At 51.2% G+C, this 17,746-nt stretch overlaps 1 protein-coding gene across 1 annotated transcript; it reads left to right on the top strand.

Annotated features, from left to right (window-relative positions):
* The first annotated feature begins 16,664 nt into the window (after positions 1 to 16,664).
* NFILZ (NFIL3 like basic leucine zipper) lies at positions 16,665 to 17,525 on the top strand. The gene has a single exon (XM_045774392.1). The coding sequence runs from the start codon at positions 16,665 to 16,667 to the stop codon at positions 17,523 to 17,525; it is 861 nt and encodes a 286-aa protein (XP_045630348.1).
* The last annotated feature ends 221 nt before the right edge of the window (positions 17,526 to 17,746 follow it).

A 17,746-nucleotide genomic window follows, 5' to 3' on the forward strand; every position in this document is an offset into this window, starting at 1 on the left:
CAGCTCTGCAGGGAAAGCCACGAGCTGCAGCCTGGGGGCCGGGGTGTCACCTTTACGGAAGCGCTGGTGACTCCCTCCACCGCGGAGGAGTTTGGAGGCCCCGTGCAGCTGAGGTGGCGTGGCTCGTGGCTCACGCAGGACTTGCTGGGGAAACGGCGACCTGGGAAGTGAGCCCCGTGTGCAGGTAGAGGCCAGCCTGGGCTGCCCGAAGTCCAGGGCTCCAGGGGAACCTCGGGGACCCTCACCCAGACCTCCGCCCCCTCCCCCACCCGTCTCCGTCCCTCTCATTGTCTCTCTCATACTGTCTCTGAGTCTTTTCTGCTCCCTCCAGCTTTCCTGCCCTAGATCTCTCTCTGTGTGTCTCTCCCTGTGTCTCGGGGTCTCTGGTTCTCTTTGGGATTCTCTCTGTGTGTCTTCCTACCTGTGTGTCTCTTTTGTCTCTGTCTGTCACACCTCTGTGGCCTCATCCAAGCCCCGCTCCGGGCTGGGTGAGGGAGAACAGGCCTCTCTCCGACGTGGAGGGGCCTGTCCTCTCCTCTCTTGGGCTCTGTTTACTCAGACCCTGCTGCCCTGAGGGAGACCCTGCGTGGCCCTGGGGACGGGACAGGAAGGGCTGGCCAGTGGGGTGGCGGCCAGGGCCAGGCCTCACACAGGCGCGGGTGGGAGCATGTGGCTTCAGTCCCCAATGCCTGCGTCTATTTTGGGGGCCCTCCAGCGGCTGCCTTCTCTCTGCAGCCCACTGCCTCCAAAGCCCACCTTCCCTGTGCACCCCACCTCCACTCCCTCCTCTCTGCTCCTTCTTTGGGTGTTGCCCCCATACCTGGCCCCTGTCCCCTACATCAGGAGTCTGAGGACAGCTGCTGTCGCCTGGTTAGCACTTAGGGGTGAAAAAGTACAGGCTTTATGGAACCCCGAAAAGGACCTGATAGTGCTGGTCGTTATGGGTGACTATACCCATTGGTGTGTGTGTGTGGGGGGGCGGCACTGGGGGGAAGGCCGAGGTCTCAGAAGAGGGTGTGTGGGGATCTGGGAGGGTCTGCTGTGGTGTGGTCGTCTAGGGGTCTGGCTGTAGGGGAGGGTCGGGTTTGTCACTGGGGGGGGGGTCCCACGGTGTTCCGGGAAGTGGTGGTTAGATGGGTCCAGCTGCTGTGCAGACCTGTGAGTGTGTGTGCTCGGGGTCTGTCTGTTGTGGGGTCTGACTGTTGTGGGCATGCACTGGTGGTAAAGATCTGGGGGTTGTTGGGGTCCAGTGTAAGTGCTGTGAGGTTCCAGTGGCCGTGAGGATGGGAGTGAGCATTTGTGCAGACAGTTCGTGGTTACAGACCTCTGGCTGTCTTTCGCTGGGGTCTGTCGTGTGTGGGGCTGTCCTTCGTGGGTTAGTGGCTATCTGCTCTCTCTCTCTTTGCTGGCTTCCCTCTTTCCTTCCCTCTCTGCCCTTCCTGCCTTTTCTGTTTCTTTCTGCATCTCTCTCTCTTCCTCTCTATCTCTCCTCCCTCCCTCCACAATGCACTTACACCCACGTGTTTATCGAACAATTGCTTTGCGCCCACCATCTGGGGGCAGCAGGTGCCTGAGGGCCTCTGGGCCCTGCTCAGATGGGAAGAGCAGGTGAGACACCGCGCACCCACCCGTGGTTGGCCCTGAGGGTGGAAGTCACTGCTTCACTTGGTGCACACCACCTGGATGTTTGTATCTCAGAGACCACCCACTGCCTAGGTCAGGCCTTGCTCCCCAAACTTCAAGTCTGATGTAGAGGGGATTGGGAGGGTGCAAGAACCCTGTCCTTCATAGAGGCTCATGAGCATTGAGAGAGGGAATTGGCCATGCAGATATTGAAATGGGAGGGCACTCCTGGCAGAGAGCATGTCCTGTGCAAAGGCCCTGGGGCAGGACTGGGCCAGGAGTGTCGAGGGGACAATAAGGAGGCCCCTGTGGCCCAAGTGGAGTGAACAGGGAGGAGACAGGGAGGCAGGAGGATAGGGAGGGAATGGAGCAGGTCATGCAGGACCTTTTGGGCCTTGGGGAGGACTTGGGCTTTTATGCTATGAGAGGCGGGAGCCCTGGAGGGCTGGATGTGTTAGGTTCTGCAGACATGCTGGCCCATGCTCCAGACATGGCCACTTGCAGTGTTTCCCTCTTTTTTTCCTTTTTTTTTCCACTTTGGTAAAATACACATAACATAAAATTTGCCATCCTAACCATTTTTAGGTATACAGCTCAGTGGTATTAAATACATCCGTAATGTGCGACTGTCACCAGCATCCGTCTCTAGAACTTTCTCATCTTTCCAAACTGAATCTCTGTCCCCATTAAATACCAACTCCCCAACCCCCCCAGACACCCCCAGCCCCTGGCACCCACTATCTCCTTCTGTCCGTGTCTCTGACTACTTTGGTGGCCTCGTATCAGTGGACTTAGACGGAGTTTGTCTTTTTGTGACTGGCTTATTGCACTGAGCACACGTCCTCCATCCATGCTGCAGCAGGTGTCGGCACGTCCTTCCTTTTTAGGCTGAATGTTCCAGTGTGTCAATGGATCAGTCATGTTGATCCGTTCATGTGTCGATGGACACTGGGGCCGCGTCCATGTTTTAGCTACTGAATCATGCTGTGTGAACACGGGTGTGCCCACACCTCTTGGAGTCCCTGCTTTCAGTTATCTTGGGCGTAGACCCACAAATGGAGCTGCTGGATTGTATATGGTAGTTCCATTTTTAAGTTTTTTGAGGAACCCCCATACTGTTTTCCACAGTGAAGGGCTGCACCATTTTATATTCCCACTGACCATGCCTGAAAATTCCAGTTTCACCACATGCTTGCCAGCACTGGTGATTTTCTGCTTTTGATTTCGTTTTCGTTTTTTTTTTCTTTTTTTGATAGTAGTGTCCTCACGTGTGTGAGGCTGTATCTCATTGTACGGTTGACGCTTGAACACGGGAGCTGGGGGCGCGACCCCCGGCAATCGAACATGCACATACCACGCTTGGCTCTCCAAACCCTACGATCAGCCCGCTGCTGGCCGGCTGCCTGCGTGATGACATCAAGAGTCGATGAATGCCTGGTCTCCGTGTTAATGGATCGCGGGCTGTGTTCGTACAGTGAGGTCAGCCAGAGAGAAGACAGTGTTGTTAGGGAAATCATAAGGAAGAGAAAGTGCATTGACAGCCCAGGATGGTGTTTATGAAGGAACCCGAGTGTGTCTACTCACACCTGCACTGTCCGAGGGCCAGCTGTCCTCCCGAATGTTTAGTGATATTAGACCTCTCATCATGGGCTTATTGGCTGATTAGATATCTCCTTTTTTTTTTAATAATTTTTATTTTGTTAGATATCTCCTTTGGAGAGATGTCTGTTCAGGCCCTTTGCTCAATTTTTAATTGAGGGTTTGTTTTTTGTTTTTTTGTTTTCTTGGTCGTTCTTGCTGAATTGTAGGTATTCTCTATATATTCTGGTTAACCCCTTATCAGATCTATGATTGGCAGATATTTTCTTCCATTCTGTGGGTTGTCTTTTTGCTCTGTGGTTAGTGTCTTTTGATGGTGCCTCCCCCCCTCCCTTTTTTTTAAATAGCTGGAACAGGGGCTGCTGGGTCCAGGCGAAAGCTATCCTGGGACCTTGTGTCACAGCTGCCACCCATTCTGATTGAATGGCCCCAGGGCCCCGGCCCAGCCGGTCTTTATCAATCAGGGTAGGATGTGGGCACTTCTCCTAAAGCAGGGTTTCTCCAACACACGCTGGATAATCCTTTGTCCTGGGCACTGAGGGGTGTTGAAAAGCATCCCTGGCCTCTACCCACTCTCCCCTTGTCATGACAACCAAATATGACCCCAAATATTGACAAATGTCCGAACCACTGTCCCAGAGCTGGACGTGGGGGTAGGAGGCTGCCTGGGAGATGTGGGGGGCAGGCTGTGAAGAGGACGAGTCGGGAGCTAGCCTCAGTCTCCTCACCTGTAGAATGGGAGCCTGGGGGCGATACAGGATCCAGCACAATCATTCATTCAAGTATTTACTGAGCATCTGCTCCATGCCAGGACCTGGAGCGGGGATACACTGGGGAGGAGAAACACGGGTCTTGGCCTCACTGGAGAAAGAGAGATGTTAGTAAGTTACACAAGTGAATGTAAAATTACCTGGATAATAAATGTTAAGAAGCGGGAACACCTGACGTTCACTGGGCGCAGAGTAGGGGCACCTGGGAAGCTCGGGAGGGCTTCTCAGAGAAGTTGCAATCAGAGGATGAGAGTGAGAAACCAGGGGAGGGGAAGAGGAGCGGTCCAAACAGCAGGACCGTAGGTACCAGGGCCCCGTGGTGAGTCCCAGTGGTTGGAGCACAGAGGGGGCCAGCCCCCCATGTGGGGGCTTCATGGGTAGGGCGAAGGAGCGTGGTCTTGATCCGCTGAGGGTTCTGGGCTGGAAAGCGGCATCATCTGTGTTGAGAAGATCCCTCTGGCAGAGAGTGTCTATAAAGTGCTTAGCACAGGCAGAGCTGGGCCCCCAGAAAGGGCTTGGCTGAGGCTGGTGGGTGTTTCAGGAACCCAGAGAAGTCACGGGGTCCAGGCCCTGCCTGTCTCCGGCAATGGTGGTGTACTCCAGGCTTGGGGGTGGCGCAGGGAAAGTAGGGTGTTTCTTTGAGTGTAGTTCCGGGGGACGGAGGAGGGACAGCCACCCCTGGGGTGGAGGGCAGGGCTCCCAGAGCCGGAAGCTCTTTTTCTCAGTGCTCTGGACCCATTTCACAGAAAGGAGCCCGAGGCCCTGGGGCTCCCTGGGCACCGAATCCGGAACCAGGAGCTGCGTCCTGGTGTCAAGGTGCCTTTGGGGTCTGCTATGCCTCTGGCCGCATCTCAGGTCTCCAGAAGGTGGTCTCTGGGGTCCAGCTGCCCAGGTTCCAGGCCCAGCTGTGTGGTCAGTCGTGTGACCTCCCTGAGCCTCTGTGGCAAGAGAAGGCCAACCTGCCTCCCAGAGAAGTTGCGGGAATTGACATATTGTTCACGTTCATTCATTCACTCAACAAATGGCTATGAAGCACCTACTGTGTGTCAGGCGCTGTTCTAGGTGCCGGGACACTGAGAGGTGCCATCCCTGCCCTCAGGGGCTAGTGTTCTAGTGGCAGAGATGGACATTAAGCAAATCAATCAGTCAGTAACTAAAAGGTAAGGGAGTGGTGAGTGCCCGGAATAAACGCAAAGCAAGATAAGGAGAGACAAGGAAGGGGTGTGTGTGGAGCGGGGATTTAACCTGGCGGTCAGGACAGACCGTGCGGAGGAGGAGAGATCTGGAGGTGGTGAGTGAGGGACCATATGTGAGTATCTGGAGGAACAGCATTCCAGGAAGTGGGAACAGCCTGTGCGAAGGCCGGGAGGCAGGACCGTGCCCGGAATGTTGGCAGAGCAGGGAGGAGACCCCGTGTGGCTGGAGCGGAGTGAGCGAGAGGAGTCACAGCCACGAGGCTTGGAGCAGGATTGATGAGACGTGTGGGTGGATGGTGTCTGGACACCTTTGGGGGGACTTGGGGACTCAGCCCGGAAGAGAGACCTGGGGCTTGAGTGGGAGCAGGGGCGGGCTGGGTCCTGGACGTGGCTGGACAGGGGGCACCTCTGAACTGTTTTCCTTGGGGTCTGGGTGGTGATGGGGGCCAGATGCTCTCACCCTTTCCTGGTGACACCACCTCCAGGCTGGTTAGGGGGCCTTGACGTCCACCAGGCAGTTGGGCCCCAGTCTGCCTGGGCCCCCAAGATCTGGGGCTCTTCTCATTTTTGGGGGTTGTTCTGGTTTGGGCTGGATAGAGGGGGAGGTGGAGCCTGAGGGATCTTTGTGGCTGGGAGCCGAAGACTTAAAGTCCCTGAAATGAATTTTGTTCCTGGTCAGTTTCAGGAGGTCAGCGCTCCTGGGGGGCACCGTCCTGCCATTGGATCAGACCCCATGAGCCCCAGGGACCTCCCTGAAGCTCAGGGAATTTGAGAACAAAGCACCTACTATGTTTTCAGACTAAACACGTACCTGGGTTACTTACCAACCCAGGCACCAATCTTGTACCCATTTGATAGTGGAAAGACTGAGGCTCAGAGAGCAGCTGGCCCCTGTCTAAGGCCATGCAGTGTGTCATTATCACAGCACGGGTGGCAGATACCCTGTCGCCTGCCCCACCCCCTTCCTGCCTATCAGTCTGGTCCTGAATCTGGGACTCTAGCTGGGCTTGTGGGTTGGGCACAGAGGTACCAACGGCTTCCTCTCCATGGGCCCCGGGAGGGGGCAGAGGAGAGGGTAGGGCTCGCCGCAGTCCCAGAGTGCCTTGCATTTTCCCCTTGAAATCTGAGTTCCCACAGAGGGTTCTCGGTTTTAGAGATTGGTTTCACTGGGGCTTTTATGAGGCAGGGGTTTTCTCAGAGTGAGAGGGCCCAAGGCTCCATCAGGCTCCCCAAACCCCGTGAGAGTGCAGCCTCTTGGGACTCTGTGGCCTTTCTGAGGAATGGGCTGGGCTGTATCAGCTCCGTGGGAACAGCCTCTGTGGGTCCATAGACCTCCCTGGGCAGTCTTCTGAGTCAGAGGAAAGCCACGTGGAACAACTTGGGGAGGAGGGCATCTTCTTCATTCCTGGGCCCCTGAATCTGGGCAGGGAAGAGTGGAGAAGTCAGAGCAAGAGAAGTGGTTTCCAATCACCTGCTTGCACACCTCCTGTGACAGGCAGCTCATTACCTCTTGAGGCAGCTTCTACTGGGTTAGTGAGCTCACTATTTATTATTATTATTATTATTATTATTATTATTATTATTATTAGAGAGTGAGAGTGCTCATGAGTGGGGGGGCAGGGGCAGAGAGAGAGGGAGAGAGAATTGTAAGCAGGCTCCATGCTCAACGTGGAGCCTGATGTGGGGCTCAATCTCATGACCCCGAGATCATGACTTAAGTTGGACATCTAACCAACTGAGCCACCCAGGCGCCCCTAGAAAACGTCAGACTCTGACTCCAACCTGCATCTCTATTCCCTAATCTGTGGTCCTGGCTCAACCTTCTGGGGCCACACAGAGCACACCCAGCACACCCTCTTTTTCAAATATTTCACTCCTGTTATTTATCAAGTACCTATTCTGGAGATCTGTGGACGGGGGTCATAGACCCACAGTGATCACCATGGTGATGGTGGAAACCCACAGGATGCTGGAAGCCCAGAAGAGGCTCCTTGCTTAGCTGAGAGGGGTCAGTTTGGTGGGCTTGCTATAGGAGGTAACATCTATGCTCAGTCCTGAAGGATGAGTAAGATTTGGCTAGGGAAGAGGTGAGAGAAGTGGAAGAAAGTTTAAGGTAGAAGGGACAGCATGTGGAGGTGAGAGAACACCTCTTCAGGAAACAAAAGAGGTTCTAAGTAGCTGGAATGGTGTGTTTGAAGAGGGATACCAGGGCTCCTGAGGCCAGAATAGGAAGATGGCTGGAATAGTGATCCAGGTGGGAGAGCAGTGATATTCTCATTCCTTAAACAGGGTATGAGTCCAACTTTGTTTCATATTGCTTAATTGCTTTGCCAGGAAGCAGTTTATACCTTTGCCTTCTAGGTACACAAGTGCCCATCTCACCATATCCTTGCTAGCATTGGGTTTTATCATTTTTAAATCTTTGCCAATTTCAGCCAGAAAAAAACTGGTATCTCATTGCATAGATGAAAACAAATGAGTATTTCTCTTGTTAGGGAAGGGAGTGAACAATTTTTCCAGGTGTGCATTGACCACACAAATGTCATCTCTTGCCTGTGAGTATTAAGAAGGCTTACACCCACTGGAGAGTTTGTGGTCATTTTTAGTTCCCCTCATAGCATGGAGCAAAGGGAAAGCTTGTGGGCTGCCCTCTGACCACGTAGGTGGGGGATTTGTAAGTCAGCCTATCCTCTCTCCTTTGATTCATCTTTTTTTCTCACCTTTTTTTTTTTTGTCCTTTCAAAGTTTTAAATTTCTCTCCTCTGTTTGTGGCCCAAGTGACTGTAGCTTTGCCCTCATCTGGGGTTTCTGTGGGCTCAAAAAAGAGTGTTGCTGAGCTCCAGGGAGGTGTTCCATGTGATACCTCCTAGATATGCCAGATGTCTTGTATGTACAACTTTCTATTTAATTCCCAAAACATCTGCATGTGACATGGTCCCTTGAGCCCATTTTATAGTTGAGGAATCTGAGGCTCAAAGATGTTAAGTTATCTGTCCTGCATCTCATGGCAAGTATTGGCTATTTCTCTTAGTTTTACTCAGTCAACTCCTTTCTTTAACATTCAGATTCTGTTTAATTCAATTCTAATTTTGGAGGAGAACGCTGGCCATTTCTCCATACCCATTTTCCCACCCTGACCAGTCAGGGGAGGGAAACTCTGTTCTTTGTTAGGTAGGAGCTATGGAGTCCAGCTCAACAGTAACATTAAAATACAGGGGAAAAAAGGAAAAAAAAAAAACCCAAGAAAGTGTGTGTGTGGGGGAAGGAATCATAGGACACCCTGGGAAGAGTGTTTCCACAAACAGCCCCAAGGCTCAGCTCCTGAGTTTGACCTTAGTTTTGGGCTTCTAAAATCTGGGCTCCGTGTTCTGGGTCTGTCTCTGCCACTAAAATCCCATGTGAATCTTTCCCAGTTCTGGGTCTTGTTTTTCCCTTCTGGTAGGCAAGTTATTTCTTACATTTTCTAGCAACTATATTTTTCATATCTGAGCTCTGATTGGTTCTTTAAAAAAAAATCTACCTGTTTTTGTTTTATAACCTCCTGTTCTTGTTTCATGGCTATTATTCCATCCTTTATCTTTTTGAGTCCCTCAATCTATTCATTGCAGAACTCCTTTCAGATTGTGCCAATGATCTCCATTTCCTCTGATGTAAATTCTCCCAGTTGGAGACTATGTGGGAACTTCATGAATTCCTCATCTCTTCAGGATATTTCTCCTTGGTCAGAGTCTCTTGAGAATGTGTGCTTTTGATCTTATATATTAGGGGCCCTGTACTTATATGGGTGGGCACACCGTTGTCATAGGGCACTTCTTTGGTGCCTCATTCAAGTTAGTGTTTTCCTGTCATTTCTAAGTGTTTGGGGAGGAATGGGAAGGCCTCAGTGTGTACTTGGCTCGCTATGTTGAAAGGAAGTCCATTTTCAGTGTGATGAGTGGTCTCAGGGTTCTCACAGGTATTTTCAACATAAATAACAATGGGAGCAGCTCGGCAGAAGCCCTAGTGGGAGAGGGTTCTAATACCACCACCATCACCACCACCACCATCAAATAAAAAGTAGACATGTGGATCATTTACTATTATTATGTACCGGCTTTTAACGCCCAGGATCTTGTTTATTCTTTACATAACCAATGAAGTAGGTACTACTATTTTCCTCATTTTAGAGGAGGCATTGGAAGCTCATAGAAGTGATGTGACATGCCCAAATGCACTTAGCTAGGAAGGAGGATTTGAACCCAGTTCAAGCAGGCTTAAGGTCTTAACTCTGTCCATCCATTGCATCATCCCGACAGCATGTGGGCTTATCTCAGCGCTTATCTCAGCCCTGTCCCATTGTTAGCTGTATGGTTTCTGGATCCTTTTTCCCTCTGTGGACACTGATCTCCACCCATCAGAGGTTCTAAATGAACTCAAAACTGTGTCTTCAGTGGAAGGAGTGGGGAAAGCCAGGAAGGTTTAATCTGGTGTGTTAGAAAGGTGGGAGCCCCGAAGCCTGTTGCACCTGCCTTCTGGCCATGCTGACACAGGAACTTGACTTCTCAGAGCCTCTGTCTTTTCATCTGTCAAATGAGAGTGATGACCAAACTTTGTTCTCTGAGTGGTGGTAAGTGCAAAGTGAGACACTGTTCGTGCCTGGCGCCTAGTAGGTACTCAACAAACATAGCTGCTTTCCTTTGAGGAAAGTAGACTGGAGTAGGGGCTGGGGGGATGTGAGCGTCAACCCATCAAAGGGGCCAAAGGGAGGAGGAGTTTTTCATGAACAGAGAGGATGAATTCTAACAGGGAAAGGTCTGACGAAGGTGGGTATTAGCTCCATTCCAGGAAAACCTTGATCGTGAGAGCTCACACAGCCTGGCAGTGGATTGACTTGCAGTGAATGAGCTCCCCGTCAGTCCAGAAAACCAAGCAGAGCTTTGATGGCCATGGGTCAGGGAGGCGGTGGAGGCTGATGGGCCTGGGGTGGAACTGGCTGGGGCCGTCTCTGGGGGAGACCCTTTTCCTGTTTCCTTATTCACCGCTGCTGCGGGCTTTTGCACAGGAGTGCCCCTGACTCACTGCTTTCCATTGAGTGCTTCCTCAGCGACCACAGGAAGGCCCAGCCCAGCCCTTGCTGCATCTTCTCTAAATAAATTCAGGCAGCCGAGCTATCTACTGCCCCATCTCCCTTTGGGTTCCTGTGGAGGTGGGGGGTGGTGGTTAGGGGGGCTCAGACCAAGCCACAGGGAGGGGGGACTCAGGAAGGGAGCTGCACAGTGAGACTAGCCATTGTCTACCTCACTGGCTTGGCGCAAGAGCCCCCGGTCCCTCCTCTACCTGACCACCAGCCCTTGCTGTCTTTGGGCATCTGCTGGTTTTGACTTGGTCTTAGGGGACCCCTGCACTTCATCCCCTCCTGTTCTAGCCCGTCTGGCCCCTGGTCCAGTTGTCTCTCAGCTTGCCTGCGCTTCTCTTCTGTCCTCTCTCCCTGAGCCAGGATGGTGCCTTTGGACGCTGGCCCCAGGGCCCTGGGCTAGGCTCCACACGGGTGCACAACTCCTGGGCTCTTGCCAGCAGCCTTGAAGTTGGAGTGGTGGTCAGGACACCATCTGAGGGCCCCCAACAGGGCCAGGTGGGCAGCAGGAGGATGCTGTGACTGGTGCGATGAGAGACTCTGAGCGAGAGCCTGTCTAGGGGCTTGTCTTTTTTTTTTTTTTTTAAAGATTTTATTTATTTATGTGACAGAGAGACAGCCAGCGAGAGAGGGAACACAGCAGGGGGAGTGGGAGAGGAAGAAGCAGGCTCATCGCGGAGGAGCCCGATGTGGGACTCGATCCCGGTACGCCGGGATCATGCCCTGAGCCGAAGGCAGACGCTTTAACGACTGCGCTACCCAGGCGCCCCTAGGGGCTTGTCTTGATTGGGGTTCAGAAGAGCTGTCTTGGCAGTGGAAGGCCCCGGCCCAGCCCTTTAACAGGGAGAGAGGATTCATTCAGGCTGCCGTACCCCACTCTCAGGGCCCCTGACTCTCGAGTATTACTTCATCTGCTTACTCATTCATTCACTTGCATTTTACTCATTAATTTATTCAAATACTCACTCAGACATTCATCGGTTCATTCCAAAAAACATTCATGCAGTGTCTTCCTCCGTTTACTCCCTGACCCCAGGGTGGGGAAGGGGGTGAACTGAGGTGCACATGAGCACTGTTTTCAGGAGTCTAAGATACTCGCACTTTCATAAGCACACCGCAGAGGTCTCCAAGCTGAGGATAAGTAGGGTTGGAAAAGACTCCTCTGGGCTGCTGGTGGATTTGGAGGTGGGTGGGGGCCAGGTGGGCTAGGAGACGGCTGGGCTGAGGCCAGGGCTGTGGTGAACGTGGAGGGGGTGCGTGCCCATATGGATGGGGAACTGGTGGGAGGTGGGGTGAATGGGGTCAGGAGAGGAGGATGCCAGGGGTGTCAGTAGTGGCTCTGGGGCTAGAGTGGGTGGTGGCCCTCACCATGTTGGGAGGAGGAGATGGGAGGGAAGTCAGACTTATTTGTGAACTTGCTGAGTATCCCCAGGACAGCCATGTAAGCTCCTGAGCTTTGGTTTTCTTCTCTGTAAGCAGGATGATACATTCCTGCTAGAAGGTGTGGTGGCCTTGACATCTGAAAGGGGTCAGTGAACTTGGCCTCCTGAACAAGGATGTATTAGGTGGTCTGGCTGCCAGGAACAAAGTCCAGGTGTGAGCAGTAGGCAGGTGCAAACCCAGGGCTCCCCACTTGGCTCCTGTGGTTCAGGGTCCACGGACTGCAGATGCTTCTCTAGCCCACATGACATGGGCCAGTGTGGGGCTGCCTCCCACGGCAGCAAGCACCAGCAGGTGGGCAGGGGGCCCAAATGCCTGTTGGGCTTCAGAGGAGGTCTTGGGTCTTGGTGCTGGAGTACCCCCAGGAGCCAGGATTTCTCAGAGGGAGTACCAGGCACTGGCACGGGAGTCTCTCTGGTGACTAGGACTTCTTGGCCACTCAGGTGAGTGACCTCAGTAACCCTTCCTCTATTGCCCTAGTAACCATTGTAGGACCTGGCACTGTGTTGTATGAATGAATGAATAACTATGCATTCCAAGGTATTTTGTAAAGTAAATATTTTGTGGGCAAAAAAATTTGAGAACCTTTAAATCAAACAAAGGTTAAATATGTGTGTGTGTGGTTTTTTTTTTTTTTGCAGGACTTCTCAGGGCCTTTAATGATTCTTATATAGGGAATAAGATATGCAGTATTTCTCAAATGCATTGTATTTTTCTTTTTTCTTTTGGCAGAGCACCCTTGGCACTGGGATTCTTGACAACATACTTTGGGAAATGTGGACTTAGAATCATGGTCAGAGTTCTGAGGAGTGTTGTTTTTGATGGCTTATTCCTCGATCCTCTTTTATACGTGATCTGAATGATCTTATGCAGCCACAGACACTAAGGCCAAGCGCTGTTAGCACAGAGCAAAAGACTAAATTCAAATAATAACATTGGAGAAGAAAAACTGCTTTCTCAATCAAGAAGGCTATTGCAGTTTATCTTAAAACTGAGTGCTAAGTTTCCCGGTGGCCAAAGCAAAAAGGGAAATGCGGTAGGCTTCATGATTTTTGACTGGCAGTTAAAAGGAGGGCCAAATATTTCCTTCCTCCCTCCCTTCCTCTCTCTTTCTCTCTTTTTCTCCTTCCTTCCTCCTTCCCTCCCTCCTTCTTCCCTCCCTCCCTCCCTCCCTCTCTCTCTTTCTCTCTCTCTCCCTTCCTTTCTCTTTTCCTTCCTTCCTTCCTTCCTTCCTTCCTTCCTTCCTTCCTTCCTTCCTTCCTTCTCTTTCCTTCCTCCCTCTCTCCCTCCCTCTTTTTCTCTTCTCTCTTCTCCTCTCCCCTCCCTTCCCCTCCCCTCTCTTTTCCTTTCCTTTCCTTTCCTTTCCTTTCCTTTCCTTTCCTTTCCTTTCCTTTCCTCCCCTCCCCTCCCCTCCCCTCCTCTCCTCCCTCTCTCCCTTTCTTTCTTTCTTTCTTTCTTTCTTTCTTTCTTTCTTTCTTTCTTTCTTTCTTTCTTTCTTTCTTTCTTTCTTTCTTTCTTTCTTTCTTTCTTTCTTTCTTTCTTTCTTTCTTTCTTTCTTTCTTTCTTTCTTTCTTTCTTTCTTTCTTTCTTTCTCTCTCTCTCTCTCTCTCTCTCATTAGTTTCAGAGGTAGAAGTAGAGTTTAGTGACCCATCAGTTTCATATAACACGCAGTGCTCATCACACCATGTGCCCCCCCCTTAATGCCTGTCACCCAGTTACCTCATTCCTCCACCCCCCTTTCCTCCATCAACCTTCAGTTTGTTTCCTAGGGTTAAGAGTCTCTTATGGTTTGCCTCCTTCTCTGATTTCGTCTTATTTTAGGAGGACCAAATATTTTCTTTCTGTGAACAAAGTTCTGTTTTCATTCATCTGTTCATTCATTCATTCATTCATTCATTCAACAATGTTTATTCGCTACTTACTGTCTACAAGCACAGCACTTGGCACCAGAGATACAGTGGTAGACAAGGACATACACCTGCCCTCATGAAGGTTAGTCATAGGTTTTCTGAGCAAGGATGCCAGCTCTTGATGTCTACTCTTTCTTGGAGCCTGTTGTGACTTCTCAGGCAGAATCCGCATGACTTATTCTGGGGTTTCTCTTTTTCTTTCCACCTGTTTTGTATCAGGACCATGGAAGGTGAGGACATCCTAGGTTCAGGGAACTCAGGAGGTTGATAGAGCCCAGACCTTGAGTTAGAATTTTCAGGAAAACCAATATGAGACACTGAGCTGAGGCTAATATTTCCCCATTCTTGGAGTATCCCTGGGACCCTGGGCATCTTTTCTGGCTCCCAACCCTAGGAGCTTGGAGTCTCATGATTTTGATTCTTTTTTTCCAGCCCTATTCTTCATGTTCTGGTTCTTCAAAACTAGGTACATGGCAAGTTCTCATGGGTTGATTTTTGGTGTTTGGGTGGATGAATGAACCCGTGGGTAAAAATACAGAGGAGTGAATGGATTTGTGAAAGGCTTGGGGTGGAGGGATGGATACTTATTAGATAGTTGAAGGAATGGATAAGTTGAGTGTGGAGGAAGTGAGACCAATGAGTGAATATATGGACGGCAAGATGCCTGGCACTCAGTAAAGTTACATTAGTGTTATTAAATTTTTTATTGTGGTATAAATACACATTATAACATTTACTGTCTTCACCATTTTTAAGTGTGCGGTTCAGGGATTTTAAATACATTCTCATTGTTGTACAACCATCACTACCATGTACTTGTAAGCTGGAAACTCTATACTCATTAAATCATTAAATCATAACTCCCTATTTTCCTCTCCTCTCAGCCCCTGGCACCCACCATTCTACTTTCTGTCTTTATAATTTTGACTCCTCCAAGTACCTCGTATGAGTGTCATCCTACAGCATTTGTCTTTTTCTGTCTGGCTTATTTCACCGAGCCAATGTCCTCAAGGTCCTTTCACGTTGTAGCAGGGGTCAGAATGGCCTTCCTTTTTAAGGCTGAATCATATTCCACTGTATAGATGGACCCTATTTTGCTTATTTATTCATCTGTCAATGGACACTCGGGTTCCTTCTACATGTTGGCTGTCATGGATAAGGCTGCTATGAACATAGGTGGACAAATATTTCTTTGAGACCCTGCTTTCTCTTGGGTGTGTACCCAGAAGTGGAATTCCTGGATTATAGGGTAATTCTATTTTTAATTTTTTGGGGAATCACCATACTGTTTTCCACAATGGCTGTGCCATTTTACTTTCCCACCAACAGTGTATGAGGGTTCTGATTTCTTCACTTCCCAGACAACACCTGCTATTTTCTGTCTTGTTTTGATGGTAGCCATCAGAATGGATGTGAAGTGGTATCTCATTGTAGTTTTTTATTTATTTATTTTTATTTTTTTAAAAGATTTTATTTATTCATTCGACAGAGATAGAGACAGCCAGCGAGAGAGGGAACACAAGCAGGGGGAGTGGGAGAGGAAGAAGCAGGCTCATAGCAGAGGAGCCTGATGTGGGGCTCGATCCCACAACGCCGGGATCACGCCCTGAGCCGAAGGCAGATGCTTAACCGCTGTGCCACCCAGGCGCCCCCTCATTGTAGTTTTGATTTGCATTTCCATAATGATCAGTGATGTTGAGCATCTTGTCTGCTTATGGACCTATTTCAGCTCTGTGACCATTTTGGAATTTTTGTTGTTGTTGTTGTTGCTGAGTTGTAGAAGTTCTCTGTATATTCTGGGATATGACTCCCTTACCAGGACATATGATTTGCAAATATTTTCTCCCATTCTGTTTTTCACTTTATGGGCAGTATCTTTTAATGCATGAAATTTAAGATTTTTTTAAAGATTTTATTTATTCAACAGAGATAGAGACAGCCAGCGAGAGAGGGAACACAAGCAGGGGGAGTGGGAGAGGAAGAAGCAGGCTCATAGCAGAGGAGCCTGATGTGGGGCTCGATCCCAGAAAGCCAGGATCACGCCCTGAGCCGAAGGCAGACGCTTAACGACTGAGCCACCCAGGCGCCCCTTAGATTTTTTTTTTCATGGAGTCCAATTTGTCTATTTTTTCTTTTGTTACCTGCAGGCACAGTATTATTTTTACAAATGAATCTATCAGTGACTGAATGGACAGTTAGGTGGATGAGCATGTGGGTGGTAGATGTACAGATGAGTCTATAATTGGATGGGGAATAGGTGGATGTTTGAATGAGTGGATGGATGGACAAATAAGATGGTGGATGGGTAGTTGAGTGATAAATGGATGGATGGTGAGTTGGTTGAGTAGCTGGGTAGAGGGATGAACAAATGGACGGTTGAGTGAGTGGACAGGTGAATAGGTCACCTTATGAATGTATGGGTCTGTAGATGGATGGATGGGCAGATGCAAAATTCTGGCCACATGTTGAGGAGATCTTGGGACACAACCTCGGGATAGTTCAGATGAATAGTGGCTTATTTTCTGACTCCAACTTGGCTCAGTTTAACACCATGGACACTCTTTCTTTCTTTCCAGGTTTAGCCTTCTTTCTCCCTCTGAATCTCCAAGGACCTTACCCTGGAACTCAGACTGAACTGAACCCTTAGCTTGTCAGCTGACCTTCTCAGTGGTAAGAACCCCAGGGAAGGATCCTGCTTCCTCCTGAGAATACTGTGCCCTACTAGCTCTCCATAAAGATTGTGGTCTGCTCTTAAGCCTTTTCCAGCCACGTGGCCTCTATGGCAGCCTTCCCCGCTGCTCTGTCAGGCACCAAACCACCCCACCAGCTTTGCTTTCCGCTACATCCCTCTCTTCCCATCCATTCCCGTCTCCAGCCGGGTTCCCACTCCACCTGTGCCCTCCCCCATCAGTGACGGTGGGGTCTCAGGGTAAATTAGAGGGAAGGTCATCCAGGTCAGCCCCCCGCCTCCTGTCCAAGACTTCTCTCCGTTCCCCAGGACCCCAGGCAGCCATGGACGTGGGTCTCTCGGGCCTCCCGGTTGTATCTCAGAGTCGCAGCAAGACCCTGCGGGCCAGAAGTCTGGTTGTGCGGCGGCAGCGGGAGTTCATGCCCGAAGAGAAGAAGGACACGGTTTACTGGGAGAAGCGGAGGAAGAACAATGAAGCGGCCAAGAGATCCCGGGAGAAGCGGCGTCTCAATGATGCGGCGCTCGAGGGCAGACTGGCTGCGCTGCTGGAGGAGAACGCTCTGCTCAGGGCTGAGCTGTGGACGCTCAGGCATCGCTTTGGCCTTCTGCCCTCCGTTGCTGGCTCCCGGACCCTGCCCCTGCAGGCGCTGCTGTGGGAGCCCCCCTGGACTGGAGACCCTCGGCCAAGGGTCGAGCCACTCCCCTCCCTCCCTGGCTCCCATGGCTGCCGTTTGAGGCCATGCGCTCTGGACACGGGGGTTCCAGGATGCCGGGGCTGCCTGCTGGCTCACAAGTGGACTGGTCTGGCCGCTTCCCCCAGGTGCCCCCAGGACCCTGTTCCCCCCACCCCCAAGAGAATGGACATGGCCTTGCAGGCTGCCCTCCCGGCTGCCTTCTTCAGCTGTCACCTCCTGGATGGGCATGGGGGGACCAGACCGGAGCTCAGGCCCTTCTGGGGGCTGTGGTCACCCATGGCCTCTGGTTACCAGGCCTCTGGGCCCTCAGATGTGTTGCTGACACCCACTGCTGATCCCATGGAGTTGTCCCCTGGGGTGGCCTATCCTGTCCCAGGGAACGATCCTGAGGGTCTGCCTCAGCCCTCCCTGCCCCACAAACTGCGCATCAAGTCCCAAGCCTTGGGCAGGGTACCTCCGGGGTGGGGGGATGTCCGGGGCCCCCTCTGAGGGCTTCCCCTGGGCAGGGCCAGGCCTGCAAGGGGGTGTTGGGACTGAGTGTGGGTGTGTCTGGGGAAGATGAGTGGCTTGCCCCTGACTCAGCTCCTGGGCTGGGCAAGGGCCTTGGAGGGGGTCTGTTTTTCAGTGTCCAGGCCTCTGGGAGGAGGGGAGGGGGTTTCATCTTGGATCGTATCCTGGTTCCCATCCTGCCTAAAATGTGTGTTTTGGGT

Source organism: Ursus americanus, chromosome 14 (assembly GCF_024610735.1).
Source record: "Ursus americanus isolate L20-20 chromosome 14, mUrsAme1.1.p, whole genome shotgun sequence".
NCBI lineage: Eukaryota > Metazoa > Chordata > Mammalia > Carnivora > Ursidae > Ursus > Ursus americanus.